The following is an 18,306-nucleotide window of genomic DNA, read 5'->3' as shown; positions in this document are numbered from 1 at the left end:
CATCTACGGTCCATAATATCATCAAAAGGTTCAGAGAATCTCCACGCAAGTGGCATGGCCGGAAATCAACATTGAATGACCGTGACCTTCGATCCCTCAGGCGGCACTGTGTCAAAAACTCTAAAGGATATCACCACATGGGCTCAGGAACACTTCAGAAAACCACTGTCACTAAATACAGTTTGTCGCTACATTTGTAAGTGCGAGTTAAAGCTCTACTATGCAAAGCGAAAGCCATTTATCAACAACATCCAGAAACGCCGCCGGCTTCTCTGTGCCCGAGATCATCTATGATGGACTGATGCAAAGTGGAAAAGTGTTCTGTGGTCTGACGAGTCCACATTTCTAATTGTTTTTGGAAATATTCGACATCGTGTCATCTGGTCCAAAGGGGAAGCGAACCATCCAGACTGTTATCGATGCAAAGTTCAAAAGTTCCCCTACTCAGTGGCCTAGTGGGTAGAGCATCTGACCTGAGATTGGTAGGTCGTGAGTTCAAATTCCGGCTGAGTCATACCAAAGACTATACAAATGGGACCCATTACCTCCCTGCTTGGCACTCAGCATTAAGGTTTGGAATTGGGGGTTAAATCACCAAAAATGATTCCCCGGGCGCGGCACTGCTGCTGCCCACTGCTCCCCTCACCTCCCTCATCAACGATGATGGGTCAAATGCAGAGAATAATTTTGCCACACTTAGTGTATGTGTGGCAATCATTGGTAATTTAACTTTAACTTTAAAAGCCAGCATCTGTGGTGGTATTTTAGTGCATTAGTGCCCAAGGCATGGGTAACTTACACATCTGTGAAGGCACCATTAATGCTGAAAGGTACATACAGGTTTTGGAACAACATATGCTGCCACCTAAGCGCCCTCTTTTTTATGGACGCCCCTGTTTATTTCAGCAAGACAATGCCAAGCCACATTCAGCAGGTGTTACAACAGCGTAGCTTTGTAAAAAAAGAGTGTGGGTCCTTTCCTGGCCCGCCTGCAGTCCAGACCTGTCTCCCATCGAAAATGTGTGGCGCATTATGAAGCGTAAAATACGACAGCGGAGACTGTTGAACGACTGAAGCTCTACATAAAAAAAGAATGGGAAATAATTCTAATTTCAAAGCTTCAACAATTACTTTCCTCAGTTCCCAGACGTTTATTGAAAGAAAAGGTGATGTAACACAGTGGTGAACATGCCCTTTCCCAACTACTTTGGCACGAGTTCCAGCCATGAATTCTAAGTTAATTATTATTTGAAAAAAAATAAAAAAAATTAAGAGTTTGAAAATCAAATATGTTGTCTTTGTAATGTATTCAATTGAATATGGGTTGAAAAGGATTTGCAAATCATTGTATTCTGTTTATATTTACATCCAACACAATTTTGCAACTCAAATGGAAACGGGTTTTGTAATAAAGTCTCAGTGTTGCAATGAAGACTCGTAACTGTCGCGTAGATCGAACCAAAATCCCATAAGTACAGGCAAGGTGACACGGACATTAGAAGGGGAGTGATTAGTAGCAGCAGCAGGTGTAGACATTCATCAACAAACAGAAAGAGTTACGTAAGTTCAGGCATTCGCAGCAAGAACATAAACAAAGGACGACGAGGAGTGCTGGCAACATTTGGCGAAAATTTGGAGTGAATGTCACGCATTATATAAAACGTTACATTGGACCACGTTACATCACAATTTGAGTGGGGTTTTTTTTTTCAGTTTGGTAGCCACTACAAGAAAGTTTTCGCATGTATGAAAACTTTTTTGACATCGTCAACAGAATTACTGCAGTAACTCTTGGATGAAATGATTGAATATCACATAAAATTATGCACTAATGAAGCAAAATCATGTCAACAAAACGGTCGTAGGTTAAAAAAAATCCTTGATTATCACCTATTCTACTTTTGTCTATTTAAGTAAATGTGCAAGCAATGGCGAGTTGCGGTTTCACTTATGTTGACCACTGCTTAAATACGAGTAAGACATAAATAACTACCATTGCACTAAAAATGGTAATTGTATGAAACTCTGTAGAAGAAATACAAACCAAGACTTCTTTGATGGCATGTCTCAAGGCCTTTTCAGTCTCGCCAATTTCAAGAGGTCTTGCAATGGCAGCAGTTCTCAATTTCTTAATAAGAAAACAACCAAAACACAGGACACACTTTAAAACTGGACTGTAAGAACAAAGATGCAAATGTTTCCCCTTACCCTCAGGTCCACCTCCTTTCCTAATAAATCATACAGCGATGCTCCTTTCGATGTGGCCTCTGATGCTAGCTGTCGCGCTGCTTTCAGGTCTGAAATCTGTAATGAAGACAGAGGAAAGTTTGCTGAATATATGCAATGACAATTTCCTCTGTCAAAAGAGGCATTTGAAGGGCTCCAAACCACTAGAAACACAAAGCATATTGTTCAAATTTGGGTTGTCTCTATCTAAGAATGTTCATAGTTGAATCTGATGAATTGGATGTTGCCCATAGCTGACAATTAGTTGAATCAATGGCTTTTTCAAGGCACCGCTATTGGGGATGGTCCAAATATTGTGATCATATGTAGTATTAAGCACTGGTCAGTAGATGTCAGTAACATTACAAAGAAGTACTTACAGTCGCTACAGGAAGGAGGTATAAGGACAATAGCTAGGATCTCAATGCTAATGTGATTCTCTTGATGGTAAAATAAACACGATATTTCAATGAAGAGAACAAAACAACAGATCACTGGCCTCAGGATCTTGTCACGGTATCTCTGTGGATTCAAAATGCAAACAATAAAGTGCACTTACGTTCCTTGTCCATAACATACGCCTGTCCATGCCATAAACCCACCCCAACATGGGCCATTCGATCTACAAAGCAAAACGCTCTCCCACACGATCCCACCCACGCTGTCTATAATCTGCTTTGAACAGTGAAAACCGGGATTCATCCAAAAAAAGAACATATCTCCAACATGCCAGACGCCATCGAATGTGAGCATTTGTCCACTCAAGTCGGTTACAACGACGAACAGCAGTCAGGTCGAGACCCGAATGAGGACGACGAGCATGCAGATGAGTTTCTCTCAGTTTGTGCAGAAAAAATATTTGGTTTACCATTTGTTGCAGTAGCTGAGTAGCTGTCCGTGTAGCTGGTCTCAAACGATCACGGAGGTGCACCAGCTGTATGTGGAGGTCTTGGGCTGGTGTGGTTACATGCGGTCTACTGTTCTGAGGCTGTTTGGATGTACTGCTAAATTCTCTGAGACGCCTTTGGCAGAGAAAATGAAGGTCCGGGGATTTGACTGCAGGGTCGGTGATCAAACCAGACTCCATTGAGTTGTATTGTTGACTATTCAGTCAAGCATGGTAACAGTGTGGAATTGGTTAGGTCGACTATGATAAATTTTGGATGTTGCTTGATGACTGATTTGGTTGTATTTTAAAATAAATTTCCCATATGAAAAAAACTGAATTGTGTTTGAAAGTGACATATTGTTAATTGTTATACAAGTTGCCTTAAAAAAATGGTAACATACCTTAGGTCATGCCTTGTCATACTTTTTGTTGATATCATCCATTATTTTTGAGTCTTTTTCTGTTTTAGTGCTTCTTCTTCTATGTTCTGGTTGCTAGGTACACTGATCACACACACTCACACCAGTTTCTGTTTATTGATTAATCTCCCCACCTCCTGCTGCCAATATTCACACCCCTTTATATACCGGTCTCACCCTACCATTCCTTGCGGGATTTTTGTGTTGTGTTCAGGTCACGTATTGGGATGGTTGTGTCCTCAGGAAGCGGAAGGACAAGACATCCTGTGCAGGTAAGATACTTTTCATCCTCAAGCAAGGTAAAAATACAAAACAACCTGTTTGTTGCTCAGAGACGGACGGGAAGACCAAGGCAAAGCTTAACGTAGCATAACAAATACTAAAAGTAATGATAGTACAAGGCTAGCACAAACGTTTACAGTCACCTGTGGCGATCACTAATCCCACAAAGACTGGCAGGGTGAGATGGGTATATAAAGGGCCATGATTACTGGCAACAGCATGTGGGGACACTAATACATTAACAGAAAATGGTGTGGAAATGGCAACCAGAACTTAAAGAAAGGAAAGAGCACTGAAACAGAAATTTAAACCAAGGGAAATAACAACAAAAGGCATGACAAGGCATGCCTGTAGATCTATTAAAACGTAAGAAGTCAGACCAATTTGTGTCTAAAGAAAAATTCACGGCATCTTCAGTAATGAGGACGATGTATCGATCCGTTGTGGTGAGGAAGGAGCTGAGCCGGAAGGCAAAGTTCTCAATTTACCGGCCGATCTACGTTCCCATCCTCACCTATGATCATGAGCTTTGGGTTATGACCGAAAGGACGAGATCACGGGTACAAGCGGCCGAAATGAGTTTCCTCCGCTAAGTGGCAGCACTCTCCTTTAGGGATAGGTTGCGAAGCTCTGCCTTCCAGGAGGAGCTCAAAGTAAAGCTGCTGCTCCTCCACATGGAGAGGAGCCAGATGAGGTGGTTCGGGCCCCTGGTCAGGATTTCACCCAAACGCCTCCCTAGGGAGGTATTTAGGGCACGTCCAACCGGTAGGAGGTTATAATAATAATAATATTGGATTAGATTTATATCGCGCTTTTCTATTGTTAGATACTCAAAGCACTCACAGATAAGTGGAAACCCATTAGAGATGCGCGGTTTGCGGTCTCATCCGCGGAGACCGCGGATAAACCGCGGGTCGGGCGGGTGACATGACAAAAAAATAGATTTTAATTAGATTCGGGCGGGTGGCGGTTGAACCATCTGGAAATATTTGATATACATGGTTCTGGGATCGGTATCCTTTGCCATTCAAAGAGCCATTTAAGACCCGTGTTACAAAGCGAAGAAGACAATAGGAGACGCTAATATTTTCTAGAATGACTGCCGGCAGTCACCCAGATAATAAGTATTAGGGCGTGCTATGAAGCCATTGGCTTTGTCGCCTTCAACAACATGTACGATCTGCTTGTCAGTCCAGCATCATGTTGTGTGTGGCTTCCGCGGCCACACGCACACGACTGCAAGGCATCCTGGGTGACACAGAGTACACTAATGGTTGTGATATAAACAATGTTAACACTCTTAGTAATATGCGCAACGCTGTGAAGCCACACAATAATAGATTGACAAACACATTTCGTGAGAGTATCCTCACAGTAACACAACATAAACGCAACACAACAAATACCCAGAATCCTTTGTATCCATGACACTACCTGACTATTTTATACACCCCGCTAGGCATCATTCTCTATATGGCGCCACAAAGATGAGGGGAAGTTTTTTTGTACTCAATGCTTATAAAGTCGGAATATGCGTGTCAAATGAGTGTCCGCTAGAGGTGGGATACTCCTGACTGTTCAGATGAGGTGCGTAAAACCTTTTCTGATCAAATTTATATTTATAAAATAAATAAAACAATTTGTGCTGGAACTCAGTATTAATAGCTGCAATGAGCATATTTTGTATGCAGCATGATACTGATAAAGAATGTTCTCACACACACCTACTGAATGATGAAAGTAGAAATTGTTTGAATGTCAAAATGGTTTAAATATATTGAAGTGGTTTAATGTAGAAATGGTTTTGATGTTGAAATTGTTTGACTGTGTAAATCGTTCAACTGTTGAAATAGTTTGAATATTAAAGAGTTGTTGCTAAACTGAAATTCTAGTGGAATGTAGAAATGGTTTGAAAGTTGATATAGTTTAAATGAGTGGTGCCCAACCACCGGTCCGGGCATTTGACACATTTGCTATCGGGCCGCAGAGAAACATTAAATCATTTGTACGACCGCATTTTCTCCGACTTAACTTTCGCCTGTCCCACTAGACACACCAATAAGCTTGTTTATAGTTGTACAATAAAACTCCTCATTTTTTGCCATTTTTTATATTTGTTATAACTTTGTGACATGATACAATGCACATTTATGAACATATAAAATATAAATGTGACGGATTGTAGCCAAAGGCTGATTTCCATCTGCATCTTATTGCAAAGAAACAAGCCCAGGGCTCCCACTTGTATTTTTCATGCACTTATTTTTGCTGTATTTATCTGGCACAAGTGGAAAGCCGGTCCCTGAAAATACTGCTTACATTAAACCGGTCCGGGGTGCAAAAAAGTCGGGGACCACTGGTTTGAATGATCAATAATTATCCAAAATGCTAGCATAAAATGTTAGCATGCTAAAATTTGCATGGTAACAGGGGAACAGCTAGCATACTTGCAAGATGGCACCAAGTAACAAAATCCATGATTATTAGATTGAAAACATTCAAAATTATCTTAATTGTTAGCATAAAATGTTAGCAAATTAAAATTAGCATGCTAACAGGTGAAAGGCTAGCATATTTTTTAAGATGTTGCCAAGTAACTGAATCCATGATTATTAGGTTAAATAGTACACATTTTGTTAAAATACTAACACAAAACAATAGTGTGCTAACCTTAGCATGGTAACAGGGGAACAGCTAGCATACTGGTACAGTCGCACCAAGTAACAAAATCCATGATTATTAGGTTTAAAATGATAAAAAATAGCTAAATTGCTAGCATATAACATTAGTAAGTGACAAAATCAATTATTATTAGGTTTAAAATTAAACTTCCAAAATTTGCTAAATTGAGGGCATAAAACTTTAGCACGCATGCTAATAACCTAAGCATGCTGACAGGGTAAAGCTAGCATACTTCTAAGATGGCACCAAGTAAAGAAATCCATGATTTTTTTGGTTTAAAACATAACATTTGCTAAATTAATAGCATAAAATGTTAGCAAGTTAAAATTTGCATGCTAACTTAAGCATGCAAACAGGTGAAAGGCTAGCATATTTTTTAAGATGGTGCCAAGTAACCGAATCCATGATTATTAGGTTAAATAGTACACATTTTGTTAAAATACTAACACAAAACAATAGTGTGCTAACCTTAGCATGGTAACAGGGGAACAGCTAGCATACTGGTACAGTCGCACCAAGTAACGAAATCTATGATTATTAGGTTTAAAACGTCAAAAAATAGCTAAATTGCTAGCCTATAACATTAGTAAGTGACAAAATCAATTATTATAAGGTTTAAAATTAAACTTCCAAAATTTGCTAAATTGAGGACATAAAACTATAGCACGCATGCTAATAACCTAAGCATGCTGACAGGGTAAAGCTAGCATACTTCTAAGATGGCACCAAGTAAAGAAATCCATGATTTTTTTTGGTTTAAAACATAAAATTTGCTAAATTAATAGCATAAAATGTTAGCAAGTTAACATTTGCATGCTAACTTAAGCATGCAAACAGGTGAAAGGCTAGCATATTTTTAAGATGGCACCAAGTAGCAGAATCCAAGGCTATAATCAATAAATAATAAATGGGTTGTACTTGTATAGCGCTTTTCTACCTTCAGGGTACTCAAAGCGCTTTGACACTACTTCCACATTTACCCATTCACACACTGACGGAGGGAGCTGCCATGCAAGGCGCCAACCAGCACCCATCAGGAGCAAGGGTGAAGTGTCTTGCTCAGGAGACAACGGACGTGACCAAGTTGGTACTAGGTGGGATTTGAACCAGGGACCCTCGGGTTGCGCACGGCCACTCTCCCACTGCGCCACGCCATCCCTATAAGGGTAAAATGTTCTTATATTAGCAACATGCTAATATATAACGTCAACATGATAATGTTAGCATGCTAACATTACCACTGTTAGCACACTTCTAAGATGGCGCCATGTCATGAAATTCATGAGCTGAATTGGTTTGTGTTGGAATTTCTTGAATCGGTTGAGAAATGAGGGAATTGTAGAACTTTGAAAAATGCCCCATTAATTTCAATGGGAATTTCCTGGTAATTCAGGAATTTGGGGGAAAAATTAATTTTTTTAGAATAAAGTAAATATCCATCCATCCATCCATTTTCTACCGCTTATTCCCTTTCGGGGTTGCGGGGGACGCTGGCGCCTATCTAAAGTAAATATCACAATTGCAATTTTAATGAGATGAATGTGTAGGCATTTTAATTTTTAGAATTGATTTGGAAATGTTTATTTCATAGCACTTGGGTATTTTGGAATTTCAGGAAAACTTTTTTCAGGAAACATTTTTGGAGGCTTTAAAATTGGTGGTTTGAATGTTCATGATGTCGAAATGTTTTGAAAGTACAGTTGTTTGAATCATTGAGAAAGGTGGAAATTGTAGAATTTGGAAAGATAGTGCATTCATTGCAATAGGAATTTCCTGGCAATTTGGGAATTTGCGGAAAAACAGGAATGTTTGAAATTGGTTGAAACATGGAAGGAGTAGTTGAAAGAATAAAAGGTAGAAATGAAGTTTTGGAAAACTGAGAATTCTGGGAAACGCTGGATTTTTTGGGAGCTTGGAAAAATGGTAGTTTTGATTTCCAGGATGGTGGAATGGTTTGAATAATGTGGAAATCGTGAAAGTTTAAAAAAAACGGTCAATTAATTTTGATTAGGAAAAATGTGTTAGGAAACAGGGAATTCTGAAAAATCACAAATTTTGGGAAATTATCGACCAAAAGCTTACAGAAGATTACAGAATAGGCTGAGCAGTTTAAATTTGGAAGGGTGTGAATCGGATGAAAAATGTGGAAGGTACAGCGCGCCAAAATCGGCAGAAGAAGAATAATAATAAATTTTTGGTGTAGAACTAACAGCACTGCTGGAAAACTCCATGTGGCTGTGAACAAGCACCTAGAACAACGAGCAATATCAGGCGCAGTACATTATCAGGATATCAATAATAGACTGGTTGAAATGATATAAAATTTGATAATTATCGTACAAATACAATAATTATTGTACGTCTGGACTTGCTGCACACAGAGGGTCATCAACTCAAACCACTATCTGGATCTTCTAAGCATGAACACAAAGCGTGTTGGTAAGCCCGCCCACCCACCCTTCACCAACATGGTGCCATTTAAGCTATGACCAGCACAAAAAAACAGGTTAATAAACTTGTCGTAGGTTTTTGCACAAAACTCATTCATACTAAAAATGAGGCCTACAAAAAACAAGGTACCACTGTACTTTGAATTGAAACAAATAACATATTATATTGTTTAATATTTGTAACAATGAAAAGTATTTAGTGGCTTTGTAGAGCATGTTTGCTAATGTGAGGCTTAACGTTACAATTTTAGGCTAAACTAGGCTGACAATATTGTGAAATGCCAAAGAGGACACATATATGCGTGCCAAGGGACTAGGTGAACATTTGCCAATGATACTTCAACTTGCTTTATAAATAACATTTATTTAAACAAAGCATTTTTTCTCCTTCTGTTGACAGCAGTGTTGGCGCTAGGAATTTTCAAAATGGGGTCCCATGGACCCCATCAAGTCATAAAAATGGGGTCCAACAGTACATTTTTGGGGTCCCACTTTTTTGTAAGCGTTTTGAAAATAAATGATAAATGTATGCATTGTTCCGTTATATCTCACATTTTATATTGTGTTTTGGAAAACGGTTGTCAGAAACATTACTTAATTCATTAAAAGAAATATATTTTTTTAATTATTTCTTTTAATGAAAAAAAGGAGAAAAATTTGTATGCGTGTGTATATATTCAGTTATAAACATTAATTTACTTTCTTCTATCCTTCATGGATCTAAACTTTACCGCTGCTGGTAGTTTTTTTCTATATTTTTATTTAATAAGTTGTAGGTGTATTTATTTCAGTATAAAAGTATAAAAAGCGTTTTGCTTGGGTCATGAAATGATGATAATGGTGTGCCAGGGCATACATACATTTTATATATAACGCTAAAATCTCTGGAGTCTACATCAACTTCACATCTATTCCTAATCTCAAAATGTTTTATTTTTTTATGCTGTTTTTTTGTTTGTTTGTTCTCCGCCCTTTTTTGTCAAAAAAAAATTTTTTTTTTTTTTTACAGCAAACACACAAAATATGCAAAATCTTCGACAAAAATATTTTTCAAAGCGGAATATTTGTTGTGACGTATTGGATAGGTCAATAATTCATAATACCTTGTTTTTGATTCAATATTATGTTTTGAGCAATGACAGTTTGATCTACTAATTGCGTGGCGCAGTGGGAGAGTGGCCGTGCGCAACCCGAGGGTCCCTGGTTCAAATCCCACCTAGTACCAACCTCGTCACGTCCGTTGTGTCCTGAGCAAGACACTTCACCCTTGCTCCTGATGGGTGCTGGTTGGCGCCTTGCATGGCAGCTCCCTCCATCAGTGTGTGAATGTGTGTGTGAATGGGTAAATGCGGAAGTAGTGTCAAAGCGCTTTGAGTACCTTGAAGGTAGAAAAGCGCTATACAAGTACAACCCATTTATCATTTATTAATAAAAGTTTCAATCAATCAATCAACAGACTTGCCAACCTTGAGACCTCCGAATTCAGGAGATGGGGGGAAGGTTGAGGAGGGTGGGGTTGGGGGGCGGGATTTAGTTGAGGGGGGTAGAGGGTTGCGGGGAGTGTATATTGTAGCGTCCCAGAAGAGTTAATGCTGCAAGGGGATCTGGGTATTTGTTCTGTTTTGTTTATGTCGTGTTACGGTGCGGATGTTCTCCCGAAATGTGTTTGTCATTCTTTTTTGGTGTGGGTTCACATATTTGTAACAGCGTTAAAGTTGTTTATACGGCCACCCTCAGTGTGACCTGTATGGCTGTTGACCAAGTATGCCTTGCATTCACTTGTGTGTGTGAGTGTGTGTGAAAAGCCGTAGAGAATATGTGATTGGGTCGGCACGGAAAGGCAACACATTAGAGGCATACCCCCAATTTGTTTTCTGGGTGGGAATCGGTAGTCTTCTGGGAGAATGATTGATCCTTGAGATTCTCGGGAGGGGAACTGAAATTCGGGCGGGTTGGTACATATGTCAATCAATCCACTCCCTCACGACTGTTGCTGCGTGCGCACACCTTCACAATTTGTTTTGTTTATAATCCCTTCTTAAGCCTGTAGGTACATTGAAAATACACGCAACCCTGACTCAAAATGCCAGACATTTGAGACATTTAAGAAATCCCGCCCGGACATCCTGGACAACAACGCAAAAGAGGACATGTCCGGGGAAAAGAGGACGTATGGTCAGTCTAGCTAAAAGCTTGAAGCATGTGCATGTCAGAGCGATATTTTCATACAACAAATCTTCTCACTCGAGAGCCCAGGTCAAACTTGAAAGTGTTGTTTTCCTCGTCCACTCTGGCCCCCAGTGCCATCTGCTTGGTCTTCATAGCATTGTAGAGCACCGCTGTGATCTTTACCATCTCTTTCACTGCATAGCCATCAGCCTGGTAAAGACGTTTGGTGTTCATCCTTATGTGAGCTTTTGTTGCCTGTTAAACACAAACAGCAGGTCTTTGACCAATGGATTTTTACAATATTGTGTTTTTTAACTTGAAATGTTACCATGAACTGAGCCACGGTCTTGATAAGGAATATTCTTTCTGACTCTGTTTTCATGTCCGTTGGAATTTCCAGCTGAGGATCATAACTACATCGACAAAAGTATAAACAAGTTGTTTCATAGAAGGAATTACAGATTGGTAGCAGACAGTGTGTAACAATAATATAGTCATATGTGGGTGGCATGGCGCCATGCCAGGAGCTTGAGGGTTTTAAGTTGGGTTCCAGGTTTAATTCGACCTGCCGCTATCTTAGTCACGACCATTGTGTTTTTTGGGCGAGACACTTCGCCCTTGCTCCTGATGGGTCGTGGTTAGGGCCTTTGCATGGCTGCGCCCACCATCAATGTGTGTGAATGGGTAAATGATGTATAATATAAAGACTTTTGGGTATCAATCCAGGTATAGTGAAAGTGAGTAAAAGTTCAGTCACACTTTTTTTGCAGATATATAAAATGGTAAATAATAATAATAATAATAATAATAATAATAATAATGATAATAATGGATTAGATTTATATTGCGCTTTTCTATTTTTAGATACTCAAAGCGCTCACAATGAAGTGGGAACCCATCATTCATTCACACTTGGTGGTGGTAAGCTACATCAGTAGCCACAGCTGCACTGGGGTAGACTGACAGAAGCGTGGTTGCCAGTTTGCGCCTACGGCCCCTCCGACCACCACCAATTCATTCATCATTCATTCACCAGTGTGAGCGGCACCGGGGGTAAGGGTGAAGTGTCCTGCCCAAGGACACAACGGCAGCGATTTGGATGTCAATAGGTGGGAAGCGAACCTGCAACCCTCAGGTTTCTGGCACGGCCGCTCTACCCACTACGCCATGTGTTACACTTGTATTGCATCGTTCTACCATCAAGGTACTCAAAGAGCTTTGACATTATTTCCACAATCATACAGACATTCACACACTGATGTACTAACCCAGAGGTTCTCAATTTTTTTTTCAGTGATGTACCTCCTGTGAACATTTTTTTTTAATTCAAGTACCCCCTAATCAGAGCAAAGCATTTTTGGTTGGAAAAAAAAAAGAGATACAGCACTATGTCGTCAGTTTCTGATGTATTAAATTGTTTAACAGTGCAAAATATTGCTCATTTGTAGTGGTCTTTCTTGAACTGTTTGAAAAAAAGATATGAAAATAACTAAAACCTTGTTGAAAAATAAACAGGTGATTCAATTATAAATAAATATTTATATTTATTTATTTATAGAAGTAATCAAAGTTAGATAAAGTGCCCTCTTTGGGGATTGTAATAGAGATCCATCTGGATTTTGAACTTCATTTTAAACATTTCATCACAAAAAAATAAATCCTTAAAATCAATATTTATGGAACATGTTCACAAAAAATGTAGCTGTCGACACTGAATATTACATTGTTGTATTTCTTTTCACAGTTTATGAACTTACATTCATATTTTGTTGAAGTATTATTCAATAAATATATTTATTTCTAAAGGATTTTTGAATTGTTGCTATTTTTAGAATATTTTTTTTTAAATCTCACGTACCCCTCAGCATACCTTCAAGTACACCCAGGGGTACGCGTACCCCCATTTGAGAACCACTGTACTAACCAACATAAGTACTAACTAATGTAAGTACTAACCAAAGAAAGGACTTATAAATTCATCCATCCATCCATTTCCTACCGCATATTCCCTTCGGTGTTGCGGGGGGCGCTGGAGCCTATCTCAGCTACAATTGGGCAGAAGGCGGTGTACACCCTGGACAAGTCCCCACCTCATCGCAGGCCCACACAGATAGACAACATTCACACTCACATTCACACAAACAACAAAAAATATGCTTACATACAGTGATGTTGTGCTTAAATTAATAGAGTATATTATAAATGAATGTTTCTTATCTTAACTGTCAATTAAAATCAAAGTGCAAATGAAAATACAGCTTTACCACTATAATCCAAACCATTTGCACTTACACAATGTATCTATGACTTTAGCTCCAGGCGTGTTCTGTTTGTTTGGTATTGTCATTACTCCCACACGTGGTGAAAAAGTGTTTTAGAACTCAGTACCGCTGCGGCCAATACAGGCGCCCGTTACTGGCACTCGCAGCCAACCAATGGGCCCTGGTGTTCTGTCGAAGTAAGCAGCTTCCTCGAAAAAAACAACCAGTCACGTAACTCGATAGTGGGGTCTATTGAATTACGTAGTCGGGGAAAAAAAATGCAACTTTAAGTTTCGGAAAGACGATTTGGATATCCAAATAGCACTCCCACTGTAGAAACCTTCAACGAGGTTATGTTTTCGCCATGGGTTTACTTTGTTTGTCAGTTAGGTAGCAACATAAATAGGTTTTAAACGCCGATTTGTGAACTTGCTCCTGCTGTATTTCTCTACCTGCTTACTGTGGTTTAATATACAATCTGAAATACCTCAAGAATGACTACTTACTTGTGGAGTATCTTTACACGAGGAAGCTGCTGTTTTTGAATGGTTTTGTATTCAAGGAATAGTTGAAATAGTTGCGTTTTCAGCGAAATACATGTTCAGTAGCAAAGGGTCGTCGAAACCGATTGGTTGCCAAAATCCATACAACCTTGTGGTTAAGAAACACTGAATTAGACTTTATGTGACCCCGAAACCAAAATAATATTTGAAAGGCCTGCTCTAAACTGTCCATAATTGTGAATGTGAGAGTCAATATGTATATGTCCTCATCTGCAGTTCATGTTTTCTTGTGATGGGCTCACAAACAGTCCACCTCTGGTCCAATAATACATATGTTGGTATTAATCTGATAGTAGGGCTGGGCGATATATATCGATATAGGCAATATATCGCGGGTCTGTCTCTGTGCGATATAGAAAATGACTCGATCGCGATATTCGAGTATACGTTCTCAAGCAGTTGCTTTTAGCTACGGACATTACACTACAGTCTCTTCCCACTCCTTCTTGTGTCTCCTTCTCACAGACAGCAAGCGCACCTTCTTACATATGTCACATGCTGTCACGTCATACGTCACATACGTATACGTCCTCGCGGAGCAGAGAAGTAGCAGCATGGGCAACGTTAGTTGTGATGCTAGCAGAGCCGTGCGAGTGGTAATACGAGAGAAAGAAAGTGCGAATCTGGTAACAAATGAAGGAAGAATTAATTCCCAAGAATAACAGCAGGGGGTCCATCGTCTGGCGGTGGTTTGGCTTCAAGCGGGAAGATGTCGAATAGACAACTTTAATTTGTCAAGTGTGGGGCACAAGCATTGCTACCAAAAGTATCATTACTGCTAATATGTAGCATCATTTGAAAAGTCACCTGCTAATAACTGTTTAATAAATACAGTTTTGGTCAATTGACTTAGTTGCAATTTCCTTCTCTGCATGAAAGTTTAAAATGAGCATATATTAATGCAGTATGAAGAAGAATGTTTTAATGTTTTAATGCATTCTGGAATGCCCTCCCGGTAACTGTTCGAGATGCCACCTCAGTAGAAGCATTTAAGTCTCACCTTAAAACTCATTTGTATACTCTAACCTTAAATAGACTCCCTTTCTAGACCAGTTGATCTGCCGTTTCTTTTCTTTTTCTTCTATGTCCCACTCTCCCTTGTGGAGGGGGTCCGGTCCGATCCGGTGGCCATGGATGACGTACTGGCTGTCCAGAGTCGGGACCCAGGATGGACCGCTCGTCCAGAATCACGACCCAGGATGGACCGCTTGCCTGTGTATCGGCTTGGGACATCCCTGCGCTGCTGATCTTCTTCCGCTTGGGATGGTTTCCTGCTGGCTCCGCTGTGAACTGGACTCTCGCTGCTGTGTTGGATCCGCTTTGGACTGGACTCTCGCTGCTGTGTTGGATCCATTATGGATTGAACTTTCACAGTATCATGTTAGACCCGCTCGACATCCATTGCTTTCGTCCTCTCCAAGGTTCTCATAGTCATCATTGTCACCGACGTCCCACTGGGTGTGAGTCCCACTGGGTGTGAGTTTTCCTTGCCCTTATGTGGGCCTACCGAGCATGTCGTAGTGGTTTGTGTTGTGGTTTGTGCAGCTCTTTGAGACACTAGTGATTTAGGGCTATATAAGTAAACATTGATTGATTGATTGATTGATAATGTAGACACATAGAAACATCATACTGCAGTGATTATATGAATCACATATTAATTAAAGACTAAGGCAAAACTCAATTTACTTGTGGGCCACTGGATGCAGAGTCTGGGTGAGGCTAGGCCGCTTTAAAAGATTTCTTTAAAAAAATGTTGCATACTCCTCAGCATGTGTAGTATAGTAATGACGTTTCAAATTGTATCCCTTGTGCATCGCAACTTTCTCTGTGCAAATAAGACATGTCGGCGTGCCGATGTGCTCAACAAAGAAAAACTGCATCTCCCACTTTTCCTGGAATTGTCTTTGCTCATCACTAACCTTTCTCTTCACTGCAGGCTTTGAAAAAGACATGTTTGGTGTTGTGGAATATAATTGTATTCAGCCCACGATGGCGCCGTTGTAGTAGCTGCTGTTGGCAGGAGCTCTGTGCTCTTGTGTGTATATATATATATATATATATATATATATATATATATATATATATATATATATATATATATATATATATATATATATATATATATGCTTTTTTGTCGACTTCTGGATCTGCCCCCCGGGAGCCTTTTGGCCAAGGAGACCAGCTGCTGGGTCTCTGCCACACCAGAGCCAGTTTGGAGGGACTGGATGAGATGCAGATGAAGAGACAGGGCTGCGGAGCTGGCACTGAGCGCCAGGACGGACAAGCTTCACGGGGTCTTGGCTGAATGAGCGGGTATCGGACACCTCGATCTCCTTGGACGTGTACTCACTCATCCATGCGGACTGGATACTGGCCGAGAGTTGGTTGGCAACCGAGAGTAGAGTCGGCTCTCTTGGTTGCTTTGTTGGGTCTCCTCCTGTCTCTGGCCATACTGTCTCCACCTCAGCAGACGATGGCGTGGAACACCGCAGAGGCCACCACAGTGTATATGTTTCTTTTACTTTTAATTCATAGCTGTTATGTAGAAGTGGCTGGTTGTATCAGCTCCGCTTCTTTAATGTCTTTCATGTCCTTTGTTTTCCTTGATGTTTGATTTTCCCTTCTTTCACGTATGTAAGAGGGATGTGTACTATAGCTATGAGTTGTTTTTTTCCCTTGGCGCCTCAGTCTGGACCCCCTCTCCAGGGGCCCAGGGTTAGACCTATTTTTATATTATTTTTCATTTTAATATTTTATATTTTTCTCTCATTCCCCCCCACTTGTTTACCTGTATCTCACCTTTTTTGTAAGGGGCGCCAGAAGTTGGCAGACTCGTCAGCGATCCTGTTCTGTCTCCCTGTAATGTTTGTCTGATCTTGAATTGGATTGTGCTAAAAAAGAAAATTTTCCTGAAGGAATAAATAAAGTACTATCTATTTCCGCAATGTGTGTACATCGTCCTCATTACTGAAGATGCCGTGAATTTTTCTTTAGACACAAATTGGTCTGACTTCTTACGTTTTAATAGATCTACAGGCATGCCTAGTCATGCCTTTTGTTGTTATTTCCCTTGGTTTAAATTTCTGTTTCAGTGCTCTTTGCTTTCTTTAAGTTCTGGTTGCCATTTCCAAACCATTTTCTGTTAATGTATTAGTGTCCCCACATGCTGTTGCCAGTAATCATGGCCCTTTATATACCCATCTCACCCTGCCAGTCTTTGTGGGATCAGCTAAAAAAGAAAATTTTCCTGAAGGAATAAATAAAGTACTATCTATTTCCGCAATGTGTGTGGTTCCGCTTTTCCTCCCTATTAGCAACACAGCGGCTGGCGGATAATAGCCGGAAAGTAGCGGGATTGCGAGCGACGTCATATTGAAATATATGTAGTGTTCATCGTGTGAGGCAATGCAAATTAAACAATAAAAAAACAAATAACGGTTTGAATTGGTCCAGGTTATCGGGGAATGTTATTACTGACAGACAGGCGTCACAGTGTGACTGCAGCCAGGCACCTAAGAAAACCCTTGTCTCCATGGCAACGTCTGTCGCTTTAACTCATTTGCCGCTTTTCCAACTAACGCAAGGGTAGGCAACCTAGAAATTTGAAAGAGCCGTTTTGGACCCAATTAACACGACACTGTCAGGCGCCATTCATATAAAACTGACGGGACGCACTAACATTAAACTTTCATATTAAAGTGGGGGCCGCAAAATAACATCTCGCTGGCCGCCATTGGCCCGCGGGCCGTATGTCTGAGACTTCTGCACTAGAAACATCCTCATTTCCTGTCTGTGCCATATTCGGGTACACGGAAACACGAGCACATATAGGGATAAAATGTAAGACTTTATAAATAAAATAATTACAATATAAATACAAAAAAATGGTACAATAATATTTAAATAATCACAGCACATGAATTACTTTCCTTGCTCAAATAAAAATAATAGATTAAATTAAAAGTCACACTTTATTTTTAAAGGGATATTTTGTACGTACCATTGAGCAAGCCATATAAGGATTTCCGCCACCAGTGTAAAATTGGGCGTTCGGAAGTTTTCCACCGATATCAAGCGAGGAAAGCCCAACGCTCTCATCATCTCTGTGAAATCTGTCAAAGAGGACTTTTATTATGGCGTCACATTAGTGCCAAAAATCTAAGCGCATAAAAACTGTTATCGCGCTGTGATTTTCCACTTTGCGCGACATTCTTTTCCGCGCGCGGCGCATTTTGGGGTGCGCGCGGTGCTTATGTGCGCGCGCTCTGTCTCGGTCTGGCATCTCTCCTCGCGCTGTCATGTTTGTTTTGGCAGTTTGGGGGCGGGAATGGTTAGACGGCCCCTTCTTTCTGATTGCCTCTG

At 40.2% G+C, this 18,306-nt stretch overlaps 1 protein-coding gene across 1 annotated transcript in view; it reads right to left on the bottom strand.

Annotated features, from left to right (window-relative positions):
- Positions 1–18,053, bottom strand: part of LOC133543212 (clusterin-associated protein 1-like) — a 39,005-nt gene extending 20,952 nt beyond the window's left edge. The window contains exons 1-5 of the mRNA XM_061887737.1: positions 17,945–18,053; positions 11,446–11,530; positions 11,193–11,372; positions 2,209–2,304; positions 2,045–2,128 (exon numbers count right to left, since the gene is read on the bottom strand). Coding sequence (XP_061743721.1) covers positions 2,045–2,128; positions 2,209–2,304; positions 11,193–11,372; positions 11,446–11,530; positions 17,945–18,045 — 546 coding nt within the window. The 5' untranslated portion in view covers positions 18,046–18,053. The remainder of the gene's footprint in view (positions 1–2,044; positions 2,129–2,208; positions 2,305–11,192; positions 11,373–11,445; positions 11,531–17,944) is intronic.
- Positions 18,054–18,306: the final 253 nt, after the last annotated feature.

The sequence above is a fragment of the Nerophis ophidion genome, linkage group LG25, assembly GCF_033978795.1.
Source record: "Nerophis ophidion isolate RoL-2023_Sa linkage group LG25, RoL_Noph_v1.0, whole genome shotgun sequence".
Classification (NCBI taxonomy): domain Eukaryota; kingdom Metazoa; phylum Chordata; class Actinopteri; order Syngnathiformes; family Syngnathidae; genus Nerophis; species Nerophis ophidion.
The sequence above is the reverse complement of the archived record's forward strand: the minus strand, read 5'-3'. Positions and strand labels throughout refer to the sequence as shown.